The sequence below is a fragment of the Mobula birostris genome, chromosome 15, assembly GCF_030028105.1.
Source record: "Mobula birostris isolate sMobBir1 chromosome 15, sMobBir1.hap1, whole genome shotgun sequence".
Taxonomy (NCBI): Eukaryota; Metazoa; Chordata; class Chondrichthyes; order Myliobatiformes; family Myliobatidae; genus Mobula; species Mobula birostris.
In genome coordinates, this window is record NC_092384.1 from 74,749,738 (window position 1) to 74,774,017 (window position 24,280).

General features: G+C 41.4%; 1 protein-coding gene across 1 annotated transcript in view; it reads right to left on the reverse strand.

Annotated features, from left to right (window-relative positions):
• The window catches only part of LOC140210733 (cadherin-8-like), a 341,499-nt gene that overhangs the window by 153,379 nt on the left and 163,840 nt on the right, over nt 1–24,280 (reverse strand). Inside the window, exon 4 of the mRNA XM_072279963.1 lies at nt 17,266–17,385. Within this exon, the coding sequence (XP_072136064.1) occupies nt 17,266–17,385 (120 nt within the window). The remainder of the gene's footprint in view (nt 1–17,265; nt 17,386–24,280) is intronic.

Genomic DNA, 24,280 nt, shown 5'->3' on the forward strand with positions numbered 1-24,280 from the left:
GTTCCAGTGTCAGATGTCCTCGAGTTTTACATTATCCCCGCCTGGTTGTTTTTTGACGTTATTCCATTCGAAACATATTTTTAACATTAACTGAGTAATGATTGCAATGAATAAGCACAGTGCAAGATTTATGCAGATGCATTAAAAACAGCTCTGGGAGGCAATTAGAACCAGTGGTGTTCCAGTGAGTTACTGAATGTAAGGCCAGGGAATTCAAAGGTTTTGTTATAACAGATTATTCTCACTAGTTCCATGTATGCATGCAGCTGTTTTACCTGCAGACAATCTGCTGGAGGAACACAATAGGCCGAGCAGTATCTATGGGTTGAAAGGAATTGCGGACATTTCAACTCCAATACTGACATTTTGTTTTCCCCTGATTTCCTCCAGCAGATTGCTTGTTGCTCCAGATTCCAGCATTTGTAGTCTTGTAGGTCTCCATAATTCTACTACTAATCTCCCTCATGGTGCTTATCGTTGCAAGACTCCTAAGTGATACACCTGCCCATTCACCATCCTCCCTCATTTCTATTCAGGGCCCCAAACAGTCCTTCCAGATGAAGCAACACTTCACCTATGAATCTGCTGGGGTCGTCCATTGGGTCCTGTACTCATGATACAGCCTCCTCTACATTGGTGGGGCCGGTCATAAATTCGTCAAGCACCTCCTTATATTGTGACTGAGTAGCCTCCATCCTGATGGCATGCATATCATTCTGATAAAGAGAAGTTACCCTCTCCCTCCCCTTGTCTATTCCCCACTTTAGCCTCTTACCCTTTCTCTCCTCTTCTGTCAGATCTCTTCCCTTCCAGCCCTCTATCTTTCCAACCCACCTGGTTTTACCTATCATCTTCTAGCTATCGTACCTCCTCTACCCCCACTTTTTTTTATTCTGGTGTCCTCCCCTTTCTTTTCAGTCAGCTCCAAATTTCCACTGTTTATTCATTTCCATAGATGCTGCCTGACGTGCTGAGCTTTGCGAGCATTTTGTTTGTGTTACCTACCTCTAATCTTGTTCTATTCAAGATTGATATAAGCCACTAAGCTCCACATAATCGTGGGCCATGAATCAAAGTATTGTATCCAGAGTTGGGATGTCAGAATACAGATTGATAATTTCTTGAAAGTGGCATCACTGGGCAAGCTTTTGGCATATTAGCCTTCATAAACCAAAGTATTTCATACAGAGTTGGGATGTTATGTTTAAGTTAGTTAAAGACATTGGTGAAGCCAAATTTGGAGTATTTTTGCAGTTCTGGTCAGCTACATATAGGAAAGAGTACAGAGAAAATTTAAAAGGATGTTGTCGGTATTTGAGGATCCAAGTTAAAGGGAAAGGTTAAATCGATTAGGACTTTATTCTCTGGTCAGTATGAAAATGAGGGGAGATTTGATAGAAGTATTCAAAATTATGAGGTGTATAGATCAGGTAAATGCAATCAGGCTTTTATCACTGAGGTTCGGTGAGACTAGAACTAAATGTCATTGGTTATGGGGAACATGAGGGAGAACAGAGGGCGATGAGAGTATGCATCGAGCTACCAGCAGAAGTGATGGATACAGGTTCGATTTCAACATATAAGAGAAGTTTGGGTAAGCACGTGGAGGGGAGGGGTACAGCGTGCTGTGGTCCAGCTGCAGGTCAATGGTGCTGGGCAAAATAATCGTTCGGCATGGACTTGATGAGCCAAATAGCCTGATTCTGTTCTGTGGTGCTGTATGACTCTGTGAGTCTATGTGAATCCACTTCGACAATGGAACTTCTGAAACACAGTTTCTCATATTGTGGTCTAAGTATCTGATATAGTTACACACTGTATATGTATCTATTCAACCCATTGAAAGTGTTCCAGAGCCATCCTGTGCTCTTTATTCAAATCCACTTGTTTCATTAATCCAGTGCCCTTTTGTAAAACACAAAAATAAACCAAGTAAAATTCTTCTTCGACCTCCAGAGATGCCAAGTGCACCCAAATCCAAGGCAAAAAGACAGTGATCTCTACCAGTGAGTTCCCTGAGCAGTACTTACCTGCATTTACAAAGCTGCTGTGAAATATTTTGGGTCATATGAATTCATCTTAACAATAGAAATTCTGAAACGCAGTTTTTTATACCGTGGTCCAAGCATTTGTCATAATACTCCCTCTAGGATAAGGGGTTACAGCACAAGGGAAGTTTGTATTAGCTTAGCTTGTATGCCACAAAGTGGCATTTGGATTAGAAGCTCTTTATAGATGTAGTTTTATTTTTGAATTTCTGTTTGACGCAATAATTGGCTAGTTGGCAGGCAGGGAACCGAACTGAGGAACTGTCTAATTATGCCTTTAGTGACATAGGTATTGTCAAGAAGATGATTGGATAATTCACCTCTTAATCAATCTTTATTTGGATTAATGGTTCAGGAGGGCCATTACTTGCAAATCCAGAGTTGTTACCAAGCTAGAGTCACCATCATTATTATGTCCCATGTCATTATGACTTGGGTGATCATGGTCTTCCACCTGTCTTGAATCTGATCATTGCTTGCGGAGAAGATCCCCATCACGTTGTTTTTCTTATTCTTTTTTCTATCCATGACCATGATTGTTCTTGGTGATTTTTTCCACAGAACTGGTTTGCCATTGCCTTCTTCTGGGCTGCGTCTTTACCACAAACAATCCTATAAGCATACGTGTAGACCTCAATCCTATTTATGAGATAATAAGTGCAAAATTCCACATCACAACAAACAAATTTTGCCACACAACCAATTAGCAACGAGATTTCCTTCCACATCACAATTGAGTTTCCGAAATGTTGATCAATCAGCTGGTTGATAAGTACAGTGCCTATAAAAAGTAACCACCCCCCTGAAAGTTTTTATGTTTTATTGTTTTAGCACATTGAATCACAGTGGACTTAATCTGACTTTTTTTGACACTGATCAACAGAAAAAGATTTTTTCATGTCAAAGTAAAAACAGATCTCTGCAAAGTGATCTAAATTAATTACAAGTCTAAAACACAAAATAATTAGTTGCCTAAGCTTTCACCCATTTCAAGCCGATATTACAAAAATGCTCAACCTCTGTCAGATTGCATGGTAAGTGAACAGCCTTTTTCAAGTTCAGCCACAAATTCTTAATTGGATTGAGGTCTGGACTCTGACTTGGTCACTCCAGCACATTAACTTTGTTGTTTTTTAGCCATTCCTGTGTAGCTTTGGCTTATGCTTGGGGTCATTGTCTTGCTGGAAAACAAATCTTTTTCCAAGTTACAGTTCTCTTGCAGACTGCATCAGGTTTTCCTTCAGGATTTCCCTGTATTTTGCTGTATTCATTTTGCCCTCTACCTTCACAAGCCTTCCAGGGCCTGCTGCAGTGAAGTATCCCCACAGCATGATGCAGCCACCACCATGCTTCATGATAGGGATGGTGTGTTTTTGATGATGTGCGGTGTTTGGCTAATGCCAAATATAGCATTTAGCCTGATGGTCAAAAAGCTCAATTTTGGTTTCATCAGACCATAGAACCCTCTTCCAGCTGACTTCAGAGTCTGCTGCATGCCTTCTGGCAAACTGCAGCTGAGATTTCATGCGAGTATTTTTCAACAGTGGCTTTCTCTTTGCCACTCTCCCATAAAGTTGCGACTGGTGAAGCACCCGGGCAACAGTTGTTGTATAGGCAATCTCTCCCATCTCAGCTACTGAAGCTTGTCACTCCTCCAGAGTTGTCATTAGTCTCTTGATGGCCTCCCTCACTAGTCCCCTTCTTGGGCGGTCACTTGTTTTTTGATGACAGCCTTCTTTAGGCAGATTTACAGCAGTGTCACAGTCTTTCCGTATTCTTGATTTTACTGTATACCAAGGGATATTCTGGGTTGTCCATCTTCTGATTTGTGCTTATCAATCACCCTTTCATGGAGTTGTTTGGAGTGTTGTTTTTTCGTCATGGTGTAGTTTTTGACTCAACAGCTGTTGGATATTCCAGATACAGGTGTTTTTTTTTACTACAATCAATTGAAACACCTTGACTGCACACAGGTTTCTGAAAAACAGAGCTCCATTTAACTAATTATATGACTTCTAAAACCAGTGATGATTTGGTGTGTTATGTTAAAGGGGTTGAACAGGTGAATACTTATGCAATCAATTATTTTGTGATTTATATTTCTAATTAATTTTGAAAACTTTATGGAGGTCTGTTTTCTCTTTGACATGAAAGGGTCTTTTTCTGTTGATCAGTGTCAAAAAAGCCAGAATAAATCCACTGCGATTCAATGTTGTAAAACAATAAAACATGAATGTTTCCAAGAGGGGTGAATACTTTTTATAGGAACTGTATATAAAGGCCAAGCATTTGGAGGACATGCCACAATCAACAGCACACTAATGATGTCTCCTTATATGGTGATTAAGTCCTTAATGTATCTGCCTCTACCACCATTCCTGGCAGGGTATTCCATGCATTTGTCACTCCGTGTATAAAAACTTATCCCTGACATCACCCCAATAATCTCCTGTGATCTCCTTAAAGTTATGCTCATCTCCTTAAAGTTACGCTCCCTTATATTAGCCATTTTCATCCTTGGAAAATAATCTCTGACTATTCACTTAGTCTATGCTTCTTATCATCTTGTACACCTCTATCAAGTGACTTCTCATCCTCCTTCACACCAAAGAGAAAAACCCTATCTTACTCAACTTATATGCTCCTGTAAATCTCCTTGGCACCCTCTCTAGAGCTTCCATATCCTTCCCATAATGAAAGAGCCTGAACTGAACACAATATTCTATGTGTATTCTGACCAGATTTTTATAGAGCTGCAACATTATCTCATGTCTCTTGAATTAAGTTGCCCAGCTAATGATGGCCAACACACTATATGCATTCTTAGCAACCCTATCAACTTGCATGGCAACTTTGAAGAATGAATTGTTTTGGACCCCAAGAATCACTCCGTTCCTCCACACTGCTAAGAAATCTTCTTCAATAATGGCTGCAACACAACCCCAAGAGAGAATAAATACTTTGGTTCCTTCCTTCTCTGTCATGGCACACAAACTTTTAGCTAAATCCCTTCAAAAGCTTTCATTCTTTCGAAGAAAATTGAATCTTCCCAAAATGTCTTAATGCTTCCTGTGGACACTATGTTCCAACGTTCTGTTCAAACACTTTAGGGGGCATTTTCAAAGTGATTCACTAGGGAATGTAACTGAGTTTCAAAGGAAAATTAGTTCCTTTTTATATAGGCTGATTGAACATTGCAATCTTTTCCCAGCATTACTGCAACCCATAACACGTGTCTCCAAGCATTCCTCATCCACTGAAGCCTATTAAATCATTAATTGTTCATTAATAAATTAGCACAGGGTGAATCAAATGATTTTTAGGGGTTTAGCTATATTTATGGAGCAGTTAGAAAGACAGAGACAGGAGCAGAGAATAGTAGGATATACTGATTGTGTTAGTTGAATCAAGAATGGCAGGTTTATGGAACCCAAAATGATCACTCAGTCTTTTGTGTCCAAATATGGATTTTACATTAACACCACTTCCTAATGTTGCTCCAGAAACATACAGCTTTAGGACCTTCATTTGCTTATTAATATCTCTTAGGTGTTGTGACATTTTCCTCCTTGCAATTCAGATTCTTCATGTCCACTCTTTCTAGGCCTCTCAAAATATAACATAGGATGACACAGTAGTGTAGCAGTTAGTGTAAATATTTCACGCTATTGAGCAATTGCTTTGTTCTCCTTTACACGTGTATTCTGGAAATGGCATTAAACAATCTTGAACCTTGAATCTGGGTTCAATTCCTGCCACTGTGTGTAAGGAGTCTGCCATTCTCCCTGTGAGTGGATGCTCCGTTTCCCTCCCGCATTCCAAAAATGCATGGGTCAGAGTTGGTAAGTCATGGGCATGCTATGTATAGCGATACTTGTGGGTTACCTCAGCACATCCTTCGACTGCACTAGTCATTGACACAAACAATGAATTGCAGTGCATGTTTTAATGACAAATAAAGTTCATCTTTAATCTGAACTACGAGGGGTGATTGATAAGTTCATGGTCTAAGGTAGAAAGAGATGAGTTATTAACTTCAAACTTTCTGCATAATCACTCAAAGGGTTGAGCTGCACATGCATGTAATAACTCATCTCCTTCTACCCAAGGCCACAAACTTATCAATCACCCTGCTGTGGACCCCTTTCTGGAGGTCCAAGACGCCGACTTCTACAAAGAAGGGATTGGTATGCTCCATGACCGCTGAACTAAGTGTGTAAATGTAGGCGGGGACTATGTTGAAAAATGAATGTGCTAGGTTTTCTAAAATTGATTCCTCCTACCTCAGGCCACAAACTTATCAATCACCCGTCTTATATACACACCTCCCCTCACTTTCCTTTGCTCAGGAAAAAACAATCCCACTCTAGACAGTTTCCCTCTCCTCAGAAATTCTTTACCTTTACCAAAATCCTTGTAAAATTTCCTTGTGCAATCACCGTCCTTTTGGAGAACTTTGATCAGACCTGTATTCGTAAGACATAGCAGCAGAATTAGGCCATTCTGCTTATCGAATTGAGGGTATAGTGGACAGCAGCTTGCAGCAGGATCTGGGTCAGCTGAAAAACTGGGTGTCAAAACGGCAGATGGAATTTAATGCAGGCAAGTGCGAGATGTCGCCCTTTCATAAGACCAACCGCAGTGAGCGGCAGGGCACTGAGGAGTGTGGTACAACAAAGGGATCTGGGAATACAGGTCCTTAATTCATTGAAATTGATGTGACAGGTTTGATAGGGTCATAAAAAAAGCTTTTGGCTCATTGGCCTTCATAAGTCAAAGTTCTGAGTACAAGAGTTGTGATGTTATGTTGAAGTTGTATAAGACATTTGTGAGGGCTAATTTGGAGTATTGTTTGCAGTTTTGATCACCTACCTACAGGAAAGATGTAAACAACATTGAAAGCGTACAGAAAAAATTTACAAGGATGTTGCTGGCTCTGGAGGACCTGAGCTATAAGAAAAGGTTGAATAGGTTAGTAGTTCATTTCTTGAAATGTAGAAGATTGAGAGGAGATGTGATAGAAGTATACAAAATTATCAGGGGTATACTGTAGATAGGGTAAACACAAGCAATCTTTTTCCACTGAAGTAGGATTTGTTAAGGGTGAAAAGTTTAAGGAAAACATGAGGGGAACTTCTGCACTCAGTGGGTCATGAGAGTGTGGAACAAGCTGCCAGCTCAAGATTTCAATGTTTAAGTGAAGTTTTGATAGGTACATGGACATTAGGAGTATGGAGGGTTATGGTCTCAGTGCAGGTCGATGGCAGTAGGCAATTTAAATGTTTTGGCATGGACTAGAGGGTCTGTTTCTGTGCTGTATTTTTCTGTGAATCTATGACTCTAATTGATCTGCATTACATCATTGCTGATTTATCAACCCTTTCAACCCCATTCTTCAGCCTTCTCCTCGCAACCTTTTAAGCTCTTACTAATCAAGAACCTATCAACTTCTGCTTTAAATATATGCAGTGATTTGGTTTCCACAAATGTCTGTGACAATGATTCATTACGTTCTGGCTGAAGAAATTTCTTCTCACCTCTGTTCTAAATGGACATCCCGCTATTCTGAGGCAGTGTCCTCTGGTACTGAACTCATCCACAACAGGAAAATCTTCTCCGTATCCACTCTGTCTAGGCCTTTCAATATTCAGTATGTTTCAATAAGATCGCCTCTCATTCTTCTACAATCCAGCAAATACAGGTTCAGAACCATCAAACGCTCCTCAACATGCTCACTCCTCTTGCTGTACTTGCTATCCACTATGCAGCATAAACCTATTAGAAATGAAAACAAATGCAGACACTGGAAATCAAAACTAAAATAGGAACCACTAGAAATATCCAGCTGGTCAGTCAGCCCCTGTGGAAAGAGAACTAGCCAACACTTTGTCTAAGGAGAGTTTTCAGATTTAAGTTGTTAGCTGTTTCTCTCTTTCTGCAGAAATCCAAGTCTGTTGAGTGTTTCCAACATTTTCTGTTGTGTGTGATTGAAACGATTGGGTTTCTGTCTTGCAATGCTCAGAGGTGAAGACAGATTCATTTTTTTCCCTCTGTAAAGGTAATTCCACATGACAAATCTTTGCTACAGAAGTCCAAATATAACCTTTGGATCTTCATTTCAACTCTTTGAAATTGTAGTATGATGTACTACAACAAAATGCTGTATTTGTGTTGCTTTTATCACACTAAACATTGGCAATGATTACTAATATATTACAATCAAAGTTATAACAAGACAACCTTTTCAGCTCTTTTTATTCTTCCTTGTTAAAACTTTTAATCTATTTTTCCTTCCGATATCCTGCAACCTTGCCAACCTTCAAATAGAAAATATCACACATATCTATCATTCCCTTTATTATGGGTCCAGGAAGCATACAATAAAGAAGACGGACTTGATCTTTGACCCTCTGAATATCATCTCTGTATTCTGCCAGCAACCTACTCTATCATTCAAGACAGATTCCTTTATAAACTGTTTGAACTAGCAGTTTACTCATAATACTAGTATGATGGTTTAATTGTGGTCCCATAACATATAAACACACAGCCAAATGCAAGCTCTGAGTGTCAAATGCTTGAATAATTCATGGTGTTTCAGCTTATTTTACAAAAATTGGAAGTTTCAAAGAAGTACCTTCCACAGAATAAATTTTGCAGGTGCTGATGATAATTTGGATTAGCAGAGCATTCTTTATAATCCCACACTGGGAAGGCATTTAGCAGTTGCAGGCCTTAGAAACATAGAAAACCGACAGCACAATACAGGCCTTTGGCCCACAATACTGTGCCAAATATGTCCTTACTTCAGAAATTACCTAGGGTTACCTAAGCGCTTTATTTTTCTAAACTCCATGAATATTAGATTAGATTAGATTATGAGCACATGCAGTCCTCTTTTATTGTCATTTAGTAATGCATGCATTAAGAAATGATACAATGTTCCTCCAGAATAATATCACAGAAACACAAGACAAACCAAGACTGAAAAACTGACAAAAACCACATGATTATAACATATAGTTACAACAGTGCAAAGCAATGCTGTAATTTGATAAAGAACAGACCATGGGCACGGTTAAAAAAAAAGTCTCAAAGTCTCTCGAAAGTCCTATCATCTCACGCAGACGGTAGAAGGAAGAAAAACTCTCCCTGCCATGAGCTTCCAGCGCCGCAAACTTGCCGATGCAGCAATATCATGAATATATATTATATAATATATTGTATATCAATGAATATTATAGAGCATATTGTACACACAGTGGGCCACTCTACTAGGTACCTCCTGTACCTAAAAAATGGCCACTGTGTGTATGTTCGTGGTGTCACATTGCTGTAGCCCATCCACTTCAGGCCTGAACCTGTTGTGCGTTCAGAGATGGTCTTAGGCACACCACTGTTGTAACAAGTAGTTGCTTGAGTTACCGTCACCTTCCTATCAGATTGAACTATCCCGCCAGTCTCCTCTGACCTCTCTCAATAACAAGGTGTTTTCACCCACATAAGGTCCACTCACTGGAATTAAAAAAAATATATATACTTTTGCACCATTCTATGTAAACACTGTAATGTGTGAAAATCCCAGGAGATCAGTAGTTTCTGAGATACACAAACCACTCCATTTGGCACTAACAATCATTCTATGGTCAAAGTCACTCAGATCACTTTTCACCTCCCCATTCTGATGCTTGGTCTGAACAACAACTGAACTTCTTTACCACGTCTGCATGCTTTTATACAATGAGTTGCTGATCAGCTGATTGGATATTTGTATCAACAGACAGATGAACAGGTATTCCTAATGAAGTAGCCACTGGCTAGACAACATAGAAAATCTCAACACTATACAGGCCCTTCGGCCCACAATGTTACACTGTGCTTATATGCTACTCCAGCATCAATCTAACCCATCCCTCCTGCAATAGTAAGATCCCCTATTGTGGACAGTCAATTTAGATCACTGTGAAAATCATGAACAAGATCATAAGGCATCTTAATTGTTCAAATAGAAAATACTGGAGTGGCTCAGCAGGTCAGCAAGCATCTATGGAGAGAAATAAACAGTTGACATTTCAGGCTGACACTGATTATTCCTCTCCATGGATGCTGCCTTGACCTGCTGAGTTCCTCACAGCAATTTGTGTGTGCTTCGCTGGATTTCCAATAACTGCAGAATCTCTTGAGTTATTAATTGTCACACCAATCTTTACCACATCTTCACTAGCTGTGATCTGAGGTTCTGATCCCTAATCTTGCATTTTTTTTCCATTTCTCTCTCAAACAAGAGAAAAACTACAGATGCTGGAAATCCAAGCAACACAAAACAAAATGCTGGAGAAACTCAGCAGGCCAGGCAGCATTGATGGAAAAGAGTAAACAGTCGACATTTTGGACTGAGACCCTTCATCAGACTGGAGGAAAAAAGATGGGAAGTCAGAGTAAGAAGGTGGGGGAGGGGAGGAAAAGTACAGGGAAGGGGGTGGTGGGCAGGTAAGGAGATAAGGTGAGAGAGAGAACTAGGAATGAGGAATAATGAAGTGGGGGGGGGGGCATTACCAGAAGTTCAAGAAAATGATGTTCATGCCATCAGGTTGAAGTCCACCCAGCTGGAATATAAGGTGTTGCTTCTCCAACCTAAGTGTGGCCTCATTGCAGCAGTAGAGGAGGCAATGGACTGACATATCGGAATGGGAATGGGAAGTGGAATTAAAATGGGCTGCCACTGGGAGATCCCGCTTTTTCTAGCAGACAGAGCATAGGTGTTCACCGAAACAGTCTCCCAATCTATGTCGGGTCTCACTGATATACAGGAGGCCACACTGGGAGAACCGGATACAGTAGGTAACCCCACAGACTCGCAGATGAAGTGTTGCCTCAGCTGGAAGAATTATTTGCAGTCCTGAATGATAGTGAGAGAGGAGATGTAGGGACAGGTGTAGCACTTGGTCCAAGGACAAGTGCCAGGAGGGAGATCGGTGGGGAGGGATGAATGGACAAGTGAGTTACGTAGGGAGCAATCCCTGCAGAAAGCAGAAAGTGGGGAGGAGGAAAGATGTGCTTAGTGGTAGTTAATGGCCCCCTCCCCCACCATTCCCCATTCCTATTTCCCTCTCTCTCCCTATCTCCTTACTTGCCCATCACCTTCCTCAGGTGATCCTCTCCCTTTCCTTTCTGCCATGGCCTTCTGTCCTCTCCTTCCAGATTCCCCCTGCTTCAGCCTTTATCTCTTTCACCAATCAACTTCCCAGCTTTTTACTTCACTCCTCCCTCTCTCCCTCCCGGTTTCACCTATCACCTACTACCTCATATTTCTGCCCCCCCCCCAACCCCTCCGCACCTTCTTACTCTGACTTCTCATCTTTTATCTCCACTTCTGATGAAAACATGGACTCTTTACTCTTTTCCATAGATGCTGCCTGGCCTGCTGAACTCCTCCAGCATTTTGTGTGTGCTGCTTCCATTTCCCTCTGTTGCCTTCTCTTAGATAGTCCTTCAAACGGTGGGTAATACCGTTCCGGCTGACCAGAAGTGCACCGAGAGCGGTAAGCGTAAAGGAGTTTTGTGCTTACTGATCTGCTTAACAACGGAAGGTGCAATCCGGAGTATATTACGATCGAGGAACGTGTTTGCAGACTGGATATTGAACTTTTTACTGTTGGACTTCGGCCACATTCCACCGTGATATAACACTGGAGGCACGGGAGGTCGTTCCTGCCTGTGGCCATCGAACGTGCAGCTCCTCCTGTGGAAGGTCAGACACCCTGAGCCAATAGACTGGTCCTGGACTAATTCTCCATCTGGCATAGTTTGCATTTTGTTGTTTGACTGTTGGGGTTTTTTTTGTATTGCTATATTTACGCTCTATTCTTGGTTGGTGCAGCTGTAACAAAACCAAATTTCCCTCGGGATTAATAAAGTATATCTATCTATCTATCTATCTAAACAAACTTCTCTGATCTATCTTTTTATCACCTTTTCTCGTTCTCCTTTTTATTGCTTGGTGTTACGAACACACATTAGAAGAATCTGAAGATGTTTTACTGTGTCAAATGGAATAATATAAATACGTTATTTAAATATTTATTTATTATTAGCTCTTGAGGGGTTTTCTGTCCCCCATTGGGTGTGTTCCCAGGTGGCGGATTGGACAATACTCTGCAGATATGCAGGGCAGGTTGGAAATAAAATACCACCCACGAGCAAAACAGAAACAAATTCAGTCACTTCTGTACCCAGACTGGGCAGTGCGCTGGTCAGGTCAGTATCTGTTCTCCATGTTAAGGCTGATTGAAACCAAAGCCTGGCTGGAGTAGGTATAAAAAGCAATACCCTTTCACGTTAGAAATAGAGAGATGTCTGTGGAACACAGTAATATGGTCGCTGCGTGGGGATCATCAGAGCATGCCTGGAGCTAGCACCAGGCATGACAGTATGCAAACCACTAGAGGTACACTGCTGAATACGTGGCAGGCACCAGGAAACCCGGGAAAGATGCAGCTTGCATTCAAAGTAGCCCACCAACACCACAGGTTGTGACTACTGCAGGTGTTTCTCTAGGTACTTACAACTGAGATCACCCAAGTAGTTAAGAGAAGAAAGACACACATGGCGTGGTCATTAGAAGTAAACACATTATTATTATTGCTTCTTTCTTTTTGTATCTGCACAGTTTGTTGTCTTTTTCACACTGTTTGTATGCCCAGTTGGTGCGGTCTTTCACTGATTCTACTATGGCTATTGGATTTATTGAGTATGCCTGCAAGAAAATAAATCATAGGGTTGTATATGGTGACATATATGAGTTTAATAATAAATTCACTTTGGACTTTGAATGTTAATGCTAAATCCATGGGCCTCAATGAAGGGTCTTGGCTCGAAACGTCGATTGTTTATTATCCTCCATAGATGCTGCCTGACCTGCTGAGTTCCCTTAGCTACCAGTGTGTGTTGCTCCAAGGGAACCTGGATTTGTTTTCAAGACTAGAGAGTGATCTACCGCAGCAACATTTTAAAGATGCATGCATACATGGTGACTCAGTTCATAGGTTTGCTTGGAGGGCAGATAATTGCATTTGAACTCACAGAGAGTATCTGGGAATTTGTGATCCAATCCCAACCATCACTCAATATTAAAGATTAAAAATTAACTTTATTTGTCAGATCTCACGAAAACATCAGCACATACAGTGAAACACATTGCTTACAACAATGAATAATGCTGTGCGAGGATATGCTGTGGTCAGTTTGTATGTCCCGCCATGCTCCAGTGTCAACATGACAATGCCTGAACTTGTCTGTCTTTGGAATGTGGGAGGAAATTTGAGCACCTAGAGACAACCCACGTGATTGCAATCTCCTTACAGACAGTCATGAGAATTGATCCCAGTTTAAAGCCCAGCACATCACGGGTAAAGCCTTCCCAACCACTGAGCACATGTACAGGAAACACTGTCTTGGGAAAGCAGCATCCTTCATCTGAGATCCCCACCACCCAGGCCATGCCCCCTTATCACTACTACTAACAAGTAGAAGATACAAGAGCCCCAAGACTTACACAACTTGGTTTAAGAACAGGCACTACCATATAGCCATCCGGCTCTTGAATAAAAGGGGATAAACTACCCTCACTTGCCCATCCATTGATATGTTCCTCCAACCAATTATCTCAGTTTAAGGACTCTTGATCTGATTTCATGCTCTCATTATTTATTGCTAGTTATTTATATCTGCATTTGCACCACTTGTTGTCTTCTTCATTCTGGCTGATCTTTCATTGATCCTGTTATAGTCACTGTTCTATAGATTTGCTGAGTATGCGCAGAGGTAAATGAATCTCAGGGTTGCATATGGTGACATAAACGTACTTTAATAATAAATTACTTTGAACTTTAAAATTGATAGAAGTGTTACACCAACCGCTATGCTACCATGCCACCCACATAATTTCAAGGAAGCATTTGTTTTTAAAATTTTATAACAGTTTATAAACATTTGTGTATAAAATCATAAAGTGCATAGACAGAGTGAATGCTCTCAGACATTTTTTTCTCAGGTTTGGGGGAATCAAGAATTAGAAGGCTTATGTAAAAGTGAAAAGGGAGAGATTTACTAGGAATCTGAGGGGCATTTTTTTCAGCCAGAAGGTGCTTGACGTTGGGAATAACCTACCAGAGGTAATATTTAAGGTAGGAGCAGGAACAATTTTCAAAAGACAGATGGATAGTTACATGGATAGGAAAGATTTAGAAGGTTATAAGCCAAACACTAGCAAAATGGGACTAGCTTGGATTGTGTTCACACTGTATTTCACATTTTTTTTGTTATTATGTATTGCAATGTACTACTGCCTCATATCAACAAATTTCATGACCGATGCCGGCAATATTAAACCTGATTCTGATTCTGAAGTGTGGAGACAGAGAATTTAGATTTAAAAGGAAACAATTAAAATAGAAGTAATCAGTGAATCTGCAGGGAGCAGCCTGCAATGAGTTGCTATGCAACGGCAATGCACACAAAATGCTGGAGGAAATCAGCAGGCCAGGCAGCATCTATGGAAATCAGTAAACAGTCAACTTTTCGGGCCAAGACCCTTCATCAAAATTGGAAATGAAGGACAGAAGCCAGAATAAGAGGGTGGGGGGGGGGGGGGACAGGGGGAAGAAGTGCAAGGTGGCAGGTGATAGGTGAAACCAGGAGGGCAGGGAGGGTTGAAGTAAAGTGCTGGGAAGCAGATTGGTGAATGCAATGGTGCCATCTTGCTTCAGGACAGCTTGGTCAGTATGATACAGCTGGGTGGTGTATGACTCTTTGAACGTGATGAACTCTATCTCTGGCACTGATGCTGGTCATTTGGATTATTCAGTGGTTACTTTGCTTCACTAGCAGCTGGCGATTGCGGCTATTGATCAAAAGGTATACGTTTGCATTCCACCATGATAGCTGGGGAATATAAATTCAATTAATTAATAGATAAGATTAGAAGTTGTATTCAATAGTGGTCATCATGAAGCTATCACATTATTCTAAAAATGCACTACTGTACTGTATACATGACATATAAACTTAAATCTTGAACCTTTGGGAACTAGAGAACATGCATACAAGGACAGAGATTTAATAGGAACCTGAGGAGTAATATTTTCACAAAGGGGGTAGTGCAAATATGGAATGAGTTTTCAGAGGTTACAGTTTTGGCAGAGACAATAACAATATTTAATAGACATAAGGGCAGGTATATACATAGGTTAGGTCAGAGCAGGGGCTCCCAACTTGAGGTTTATGGACCCCTGAGTTAATGGGATTGGTCCATGGCATGATAAAGATTGGAAACCCCTGGTTTAGAGGGATATGGGCTAAGCAAAGGCATTTGGAATTAGTTCAGATGGGCCACTTTTGTTATCATGTGTAAGTTAGACTGAAGGGCCTGTTCCATGGTTGCATGCCTCTGTATTTCCATTCCTCGACAAGTTAAGGATGAACAATTACTGCCAGCCTTCTATATATTCCAAGAATAAAAAAATAATCATAGGAAAATCTTGCCTCACCAATTTCAACAGCAATGATAAATAAATAAAGGACAGGTGGGAAATAAGGCCCAATAACAGAGTCCTTCAGTTTAACTGGACGTGGAGAATACGCCAGAGACCCTGGAGGCCAGAGACATTAAAAAATATTATGAAACCCTCTCAACTTTGAGAATCAGTAAAGTTGGATGTGGAGCTTCATTCACACTGGCCAAGTCTGTAATTCCTACCAGTTTTACTAAGGAGTCCCAATAAGAATTCTCATGCCATATGTGGGTGTGGAGGTAAAGATACGTCTCTACCAAAGGAAGTGTAAGGCACTCTTTCTCTGCACTAGCCTGTAGGTCACCTTTGGGCAAGGTGTAGTACCTGCTTAGCCTCTCCGATCAGGGTCACTTGAAGCCATGGGAGCAGGTGGTGAATAGTCGTATGAGTAGCTGGTGCATATCACAAGTCCTGGATATGCGACCACTGACACAAGGCAGACAATCTCTGAAGAGTATTAATAATGGCTGGGATCATCTGTCTTGTAAGGACACTGCCCAGAAGAAGGTAATGCAAACCCGTTGTGTAGAAAAAGTTGACAAGGACAATCATCATCATGGAAAGACCATGATCACTCATATCATATGACATGGCACAAAATGAATGAACTAAAACCTTCTGAGGATAGATTGAGAAAACATGGGTTTGTTTTTGTAGTGAAGGAGATGAGTGGTGACTTTATAGAGATGTACAAGATGATAAGAACTGTAGACTGAGTGGACAGCCAAAGACATTTTGCCCAGGGTGGAAACTTGGCTAATACAAGGGGGCATAATTTTAAAGTATTTGGAAGAAAGGGGGATGTCAGAGGTACGATTATTACATGGAGAGTGGTAGGTGTGTGGAACATGTTACCAGGGTTAACGGTAGAGGCAGATAATTTGGGATTTTTAAGAGATACGTTAATAGGAGTATGGATTAAAGAAAAATGGAGGGTTGTATAGGAGGGAAGGGTTAGATTGATCTCAGAGCAGGTTGAGAGGTCAGCATAACATTGTGGCCAAAGGGCCTGTACTATTCTATGTTCTACAAAATATCCCATTACCTTAAGATTTTGCATTTGGGGTTTGTAGGCGAGGCTTGCACTGTGCCACTTACCACTCCGTAACATACTGTGTGAGACCCCGATGTACCTTTAGACTTCAAACCTTAGCTCCAGGATTATTTTGGCCAGCAAAATAGGACAGTCAAACCCAGCCAAGGTAAGTTCAAGGAAATGTGGAGCATGGATGTAATGGGAGACACATAGCAAATTGTTTCATCAGGATCTCTGTGCAATAGATCACTTAAATGAAACTTTCATGCTTTACTTTACTATTTTGGCCAGTATAGTCAAAAAGAAGCCATGCAAAACTAGTCAAAGTTATTATAGCTAATAAAAAAAAACTGGCCATTAAGATACAAAAAACAAATTAATTATAAATTTTATTTTCAACACTCAGTATATGGTTAGTCCTGCCTCTCAACCTTGTACATGTGGTGAAAGTAGAAACTGCAAGTTCCTTATCTGTTGAGCCCAAGTCCATACAACGCATTGGAAGTAAGGCAGGTCATCCGACAATGGAGACATCTATTTCAACACAAGTTACTCAGCTGAGTGAGAAACATGGACCGGCTGAAATGGAGGTCTAGCAATAGTCACTTACCGGTGTGCGGCTCAATAGAAAAATACGGCTGCCCCTCCAGAATGCTGTAGACCAGTTTAGCACTGTTCCCATAGACAGGGTCATCGGCATCCGTGGCTGTTATCCCCATGACAGAAGTGCCTATTAGAGTGCAAGAACACAACAATGCTTAAGATCAGCAAAATATCCCAAATCATTGCAATTAGCAGTTGGTTCATTATTTATATGTTATTGCAATCCCAGCATTTATTGTCCATTCAGAATCCCCTTTGAAGTGAATGGCTTGCTAAACCATTTGGGAGCCAGCCTCAGTGCCAGGAAACACAAGAGATTGCAGATGCTGAAAGGAGAAGCATTTGGGCCTGAAGGAGAGGCACAGGAGCAGAACAGTGTAATGCTATTACAGCGCCTAGCAACCCAGGTTCAATTCCCTTAACAGCCTGTAAGGAGTTTGTACTTTTCTTTCTGTGAGCACATGGGTTTCTTCCCATTGCTCTGGTTTCCTTCCACAAACCAAATATATACGGGTTGTACCTTAATTGGTCATATGGGTGTAACTTGTTGGTGTGGGTTCATTGGGCTGGAAGAGCCTGTTACTGTTTCCTATCTGAAGATTAAAAAAAAATAAATGTAAGACAGCATCCATCATCACTACCCTTACCATCTGGGCATGCTCTCTTCACATCGGAGTCTTAGAGTTATAGAAAAGTACAGCACAGAAACAGGCCCTTTGGCTCATCTAGTCCATCCTGAATCATTTAAAGCACCCAGCCCTATTGACCTGCCTCTGGACTATAGCTCCCATATCCCTCACATCCATGTACCTTTACAAACTTCTCTTAAAAGTTGAAATAGAGCTTCCATACACTTCTTTCACTGGCAACACTTTCCACACTCTCATGACCCTCTGAGTGAAAAAGTTTCTCCTCATGTTCACCTGAAACTTTTCACCTTTCACCCGTATTGCCCTAATTCTGCTCCAGTATCTGATGGTCTTACAGTGGAGACCCACCCAATCTCAATGGAAAGCCTGCTTCCATTTACCCTATCTATACCCCTCATAATTTTATATACCTTTATGAAATCACCCCTCAATCTTCTACATTCCAAAGAATAAAGTCTTAACCTTTTCCTCTTTCCTTATAAATCAGATCCTCCAACATCCTTGTAATTTTTCTCTGTACCCTTTCAACCTTACTTGCATCTCTCCTGTAGGTAGGTGACCAAAACTGCACACAATACTCAAAGTTAGGCTTCACCATCATCTTATACAACTTAAATATAACATCCCATCTCCTGTACTCAATACTTTGATTTATGAAGGCCAATGTACCAAAAGCTTTCTTTGTAACCCTATCTGCCTGTAACTCCACTTTCAATGAAGCATGGACCTGTATTCCCAGATCCCTTTGTTCTACCAACAACTTGCACTTGTTTGCATTAAATTCCATCTGCTATTTTTCAGCCCATTATTTCATTCCACCAACTCATTGGAGTTAGTTCAAGGATTCATTGTCTATTTAGGAATCTATAGCAGAAGGGAAGAAGCTGTTCCTGAATCACTGAGTGTGTGCTTTCAGACATCTATACCTCCTCCCTTAATAATAGACATCCCCTTTCTGAGGCACCACTCCTTGAAGATGTCCTGGATACTATGGAGGCTAATACCCATGATGGAGCTGATTAATTTTATAACTTCTTTTGTTCCTGTGCAATAGCCCCTCCAACCCCCACCCCCATAACAGATAATGATGCAGCCTGTCATAATGCTCTCCATGGTACATCTATAGAAGTTTTCGAGTGTTTTAGGTGACAAGCCAAATCTCCTCAAAACTGTCTTGCCTTCTTTATATATTCGGACAAAGTTAGATCCTCAGAGATCTTGACATCCAGGAACTTGAAATTGCTCATTCTCTCCACTGCTGATCCCTCTACTAGTATTGGTTCATGTTCTCTCGTCTTAACCTTTCTGAAGTCCACAAAGAGCTCTTTGGTCTTAATGACGTTGAGTGCAAGGTTCTTGCAGTGACAACATTCAACTAGCTGGTATATCTGGTTCCTGTACACCCACTCGTCTCCATCTGAGGTTCTGCCAATTTTAGCAAATTTATAGTTAGCCTTTAAGCTATACCTAGCCACACAGTCATGGGTATAGATAGAGTGGGCTAAACACACATCTCTGAGATGCGCCAGTATTGATCATCAGCGAGGAGGAGACATTATTACCAATCCACACAGATTGTGGTCTTCCAATTAGGAAGTCAAGAATCCAATTACAGAGGGAGGTGAAGAGGCACAGCTTCTGTATCTTGTTGATCAGGACTGCAGGAATGATATTGTTAAATGCTGAGCTGTTGTGTTCGTATTAGAAGGCATGTCCCAAACGATGAGGTTCCTTTTTAGTAGATAGTGCCTTCTTGAGCCACCACCTTCAGAAGATGCTCTTGATGGAGGGAAGGCCAGTGTATGATGAAGCTCGCTAAGCGTACAACCCTCTGCAGCTTTTTCTGATCCTGTGCATGGGAGTCTCCATATCAGTCTCAAAGCTCTTCATGTACACCTGCATAAATTTACTAGAGTCTTCGGTGACATTCCAAAGATCCTCTGAATCCGAATGAAGTATAGCTGTTGGTGGGCATTCCTCAGGATTGCATCAATATGGTGGGCTCAGGATAGATACTCTGAGGTGTTGGTGCCCAGGAACTTGAAGCTGCTCATCCTTTCAATTGCTGACCCCTCGACAGAGACTGGTTTGAGTTCCACCAACTTCTTCTTCAAAAAGTCCACAATCAACTATTTGGTTTTACTGATACTGAGTGCAAGCTTACAGAAAGAGTACAGTAAGGCCCTGTGGAGTGTTGTAGAACAGAGAGACCTAAAGGTGCAGGTACGTACAGTAGTTCCTTGAAAGTGACAACACAACTCACCCCACCAATGAAGTCATTTTCAAGACCCAATATCTCAAGAAGTCAGCATCCTTCACCAAGGATCCTCACCATCCAGGACTTGCCCTCTTTTCATTTCTACCATCAGGGAGGAGGTACAGGAGCTTGATTTAGAAACAGCTTCTTCACCTCCACCATCAGATTTCTGAACAGTCCATGAATGCTACCTCATTATTCCTTTTTTTTGCACTATTTATTTATTTATGCCTGTAATTTATAGTAATTTTATGTCTTTTCACTGTACTGCTGCTGCAAAACAGCAAGTTTCATGTCATATGTCAGCGATAATGAACCTAATTCTCATTGAGATACTAAAGAGTAGAAATGCTGGAAACATTCAGCAGATCACAAGCAATTCGCCCTACATCAGAGCAAATACAAAGGGAGGGCAGTACAAGAAAGAACTGGATAGTGGAGGACGGTGAAAGGGGAAGAGGTCAAGAGGGCCCTTGCTCAGTAAAGGTTGCCAGTGTTAGGAATTGTCTGAATGTGAGAAGAGAAAACATCTTTTGCTAAAGCATCTGACCTGTTGAATGCTTACTGCATCATCTCTTTCTCAAATTACCAGCATTTGCAGCATTTTGATTTTATAATTATCTCCATTTGTCCAGAGTAATGAGCCCCTGGGGAATTTATTCCGTTGGAATATAAAGTTTTGCTTGATTTCACTTCTTATTCCTGTTTTGCTAATTTTTAAAACCTGTCAGCAAAGCAATTAAAAGCTACTCTAGGATTTGTTTACAAGCCTACAGAATTCAAAAGCAGTCAGGAAACTTCTACTGGACTCTGGGCAGGCTGCACTCAGAGTGGAGTGCACAGTTCTGGATTCTATACAATGGAAAGGATAAGGAATAGAAATAGAAAAGTGATATAGGTACACAGATTCCCTCGGGAAAGATTGAACCAGCTAACCTTTATTCTTTAAAAGAATGATGGAAGCCTTTACAATTATAAATAAATTGTACAGATATACTCTGGGGAGAATGGATTCTGTTGTTGGAGAATACATAACTCAGGTTGATAAATATATAATAGTTTAATACAACAATATGATAATGAACTAACAACCCATTTCAATAGAATCTTCGCATCATTAAATCATGGAATCATATGGCACAGAAAAGGCCGTTTGGCCAACTCATCCATTAGACTATAAGACATAGGAACAGAACTAGATCACTCAACCCAGCAAATCTGCTCCACCATTTGTTCAGGGCAGATTTATTTTCCCTCTCAATATCATTTCATGCTTTCTCCCCATAACTTTTGTCCATCAACGTCCACTTTAAATACACCCAATGACTTAACCTCCATAGCTGTCTGTGGCAATGAATTCCACTGATTCACCACAATTCTAGTTAAATAAATTCCTCCTCATGTCTGTTTTAAAGGGACATCATTCAATTCTGAGGCTGTATTCTCTGGTCCTAAATTCTCCCACTATAGCAAACATCCTCTTCTCATCCATTCCATCTAGGCATTTCAATATTTGACAGGTTTCAATTAGATCCTCCTACATTCTAAACTCCAGTGACTACAGGCATAAAGCCATCAAATGCTTCTCATACTTTAACCCTTTTAGAATAGAATAGAATAGTACAGCACAGTACAGGCCCTTCGGCCCACAATGTTGTGCTGACCCTCAAATCCTGCCTCCCATATAAGCCCCCACCTTAGATTCCTTCATATACCTGTCTAGTAGTCTCTTAAACTTCACTAGTGTATCTGCCTCCACCACTGACTCAGGCAGTGCATTCCACGCACCAACCACTCTCTGAGTAAAAAACCTTCCTCTAATATCCCCCTTGAACTTCCCACCCCTTACCTTAAAACCATGTCCTCTTGTATTGAGCAGTGGTGCCCTGGCGAAGAGGCGCTGGCTATCCACTCTATCTATTCCTCTTATTATCTTGTACACCTCTATCATGTCTCCTCTCATCCTCCTTCTCTCCAAAGAGTAAAGCCCTAGCTCCCTTAATCTCTGATCATAATGCATACTCTCTAAACCAGGCAGCATCCTGGTAAGTCTCCTCTGTACCCTTTCCAGTGCTTCCACATCCTTCCTATAGTGAGGCGACCAGAACTGGACACAGTACTCCAAGTGTGGCCTAACCGGAGTTTTATAGAGCTGCATCATTACATCTCGACTCTTAAACTCTATCCCTCGACTTATGAAAGCTAACACCCCATAAGCTTTCTTAACTACCCTATCCACCTGTGAGGCAACTTTCAGGGATCTGTGGACATGTACCCCGAGATCCCTCTGCTCCTCCACACTACCAAGTATCCTGCCATTTACTTTGTACTCTGCCTTGGAGTTTGTCCTTCCAAAGTGTACCACCTTACACTTCTCCGGGTTGAACTCCATCTGCCACTTCTCAGCCCACTTCTGCATCCTATCAATGTCTCTCTGCAATCTTTGACAATCCTCTACACTATCTACAACACCACCAACCTTTGTGTCATCTGCAAATTTGCCAACCCACCCTTCTACCCCCACATCCAGGTCATTAATAAAAATCACGAAAAATCACGTCTTTTTATTCCTGGAATCATTCTTGTGCACCTCCTCTGGACCCTCTCTCACCGCAGCACATACTTTCTTAGATATGGGGTCCAAAACTGCTCACAAGTATGGTCTGACCAATGACTTATGAAGTCTCACACTGATCAATGGGCACTCCTATGTATTCACACCATCACCAGCACTTGGTCTGTAGCCCTCTATGCTTGGGTAATTCATCTAGACACTTTTTAAATGCTGTCAGTTACCTAACTTCAAAAACTCTGTCGGGTAGTGCATGCCAGACACTCTCTGAAGGTCACCCTCAGCTCCCCTCTAAGCATTTGTCCTAAGTTGATTCTGCCTCTGAAGTGGGGAGAAGTTTCCTGCAGTTTATCTAATCTGTATCCCTCATAGTTTTGATAGTGTTGATGGAGGGAAGCAAGCAGAAATAGTTCCCAGAACTTCTTTCACTAAAATAAACTTTAGCACAACCATCTAATACAATGGGGGAATTGTCATTTTAGTCTATCAGTCAGATTGTTACAATTTTTATTGATGCACCAATTTTTATCAAAATGACACAGAAAGCATTCTGTCTGGGTACATGATGGCTTGGTACGGCTGCTGCTTTGCCTGTGATTGCAAGAAACTGCAGAGTTATGCACACAGCTCATTACATCACAGGAACCAACCTCCCCTCCGTGGATTCCATTTATACTTCGCTCTGCTTTGGTAAATCAGCCAACGCTACTAAATATCACCTCTCCCCACCCCACACCCCAGATACTCTCTCTCCTCCCTCTCCTATTGGGCAGAAGATACAAAAGCCTGAAAGCACATACCTACCAGACTCAACGGCCACTGTTATCAGACTCTTTTAAATAGACCTCTTGTATGATAAGATGACCTTACACTTCCACTTGCACCTAAGATTCTACCTCTAGACATATCTTTACCTCCCCCCACCACCATTTTCTGCAGGGATTGCTCCCTCCATGATTTTCCTGTCCATTTGTCCCTCTCCGCTAATTTCTCTCCAAGCACTTAGCAAGTAACCTAAGTGGTACTCCTGCCCTTACACCTCCACCCTAACCTCCATTCAGGGCCTCAAACATTTCTTCCAGGTGAGGCAACAATTTACCTGTGAATCTACTGGGGTTGTCTATTATGTCCGGTGCTGGCAATGTAGCTTCCTCTAAATTGGGCGACTGTTTCGTCAAGCACCTCTGCTCTGTCGGCCACAGGCAGGACTTCCCAGTGGTGAAACTTTTTAATGTTGATTCCCATTCCCATTTCAACATGTTAATCCATGGCCTCCTCTTGTGCCAAGATGAAGCCACCCTCAGGATGGAGGAGCAACATCTTATATTTCATCTAGGTACCCTCCAACCAGATTGCATGAATATCTATCTCTGCTTCCAGTGAACAAATATCAACCTCCTCTCTATTCCCCAGTTTGAACTTTCACTTCTTCCCACTTGCCTATTAATACCCTCTGGGTCCTCTCCTCCTTCCCTTTCACCTATTGTTCACTGTCCTCTCCAATCACATTCCTTCTTCTCCATCCCTTGATCCTTCCCACTCA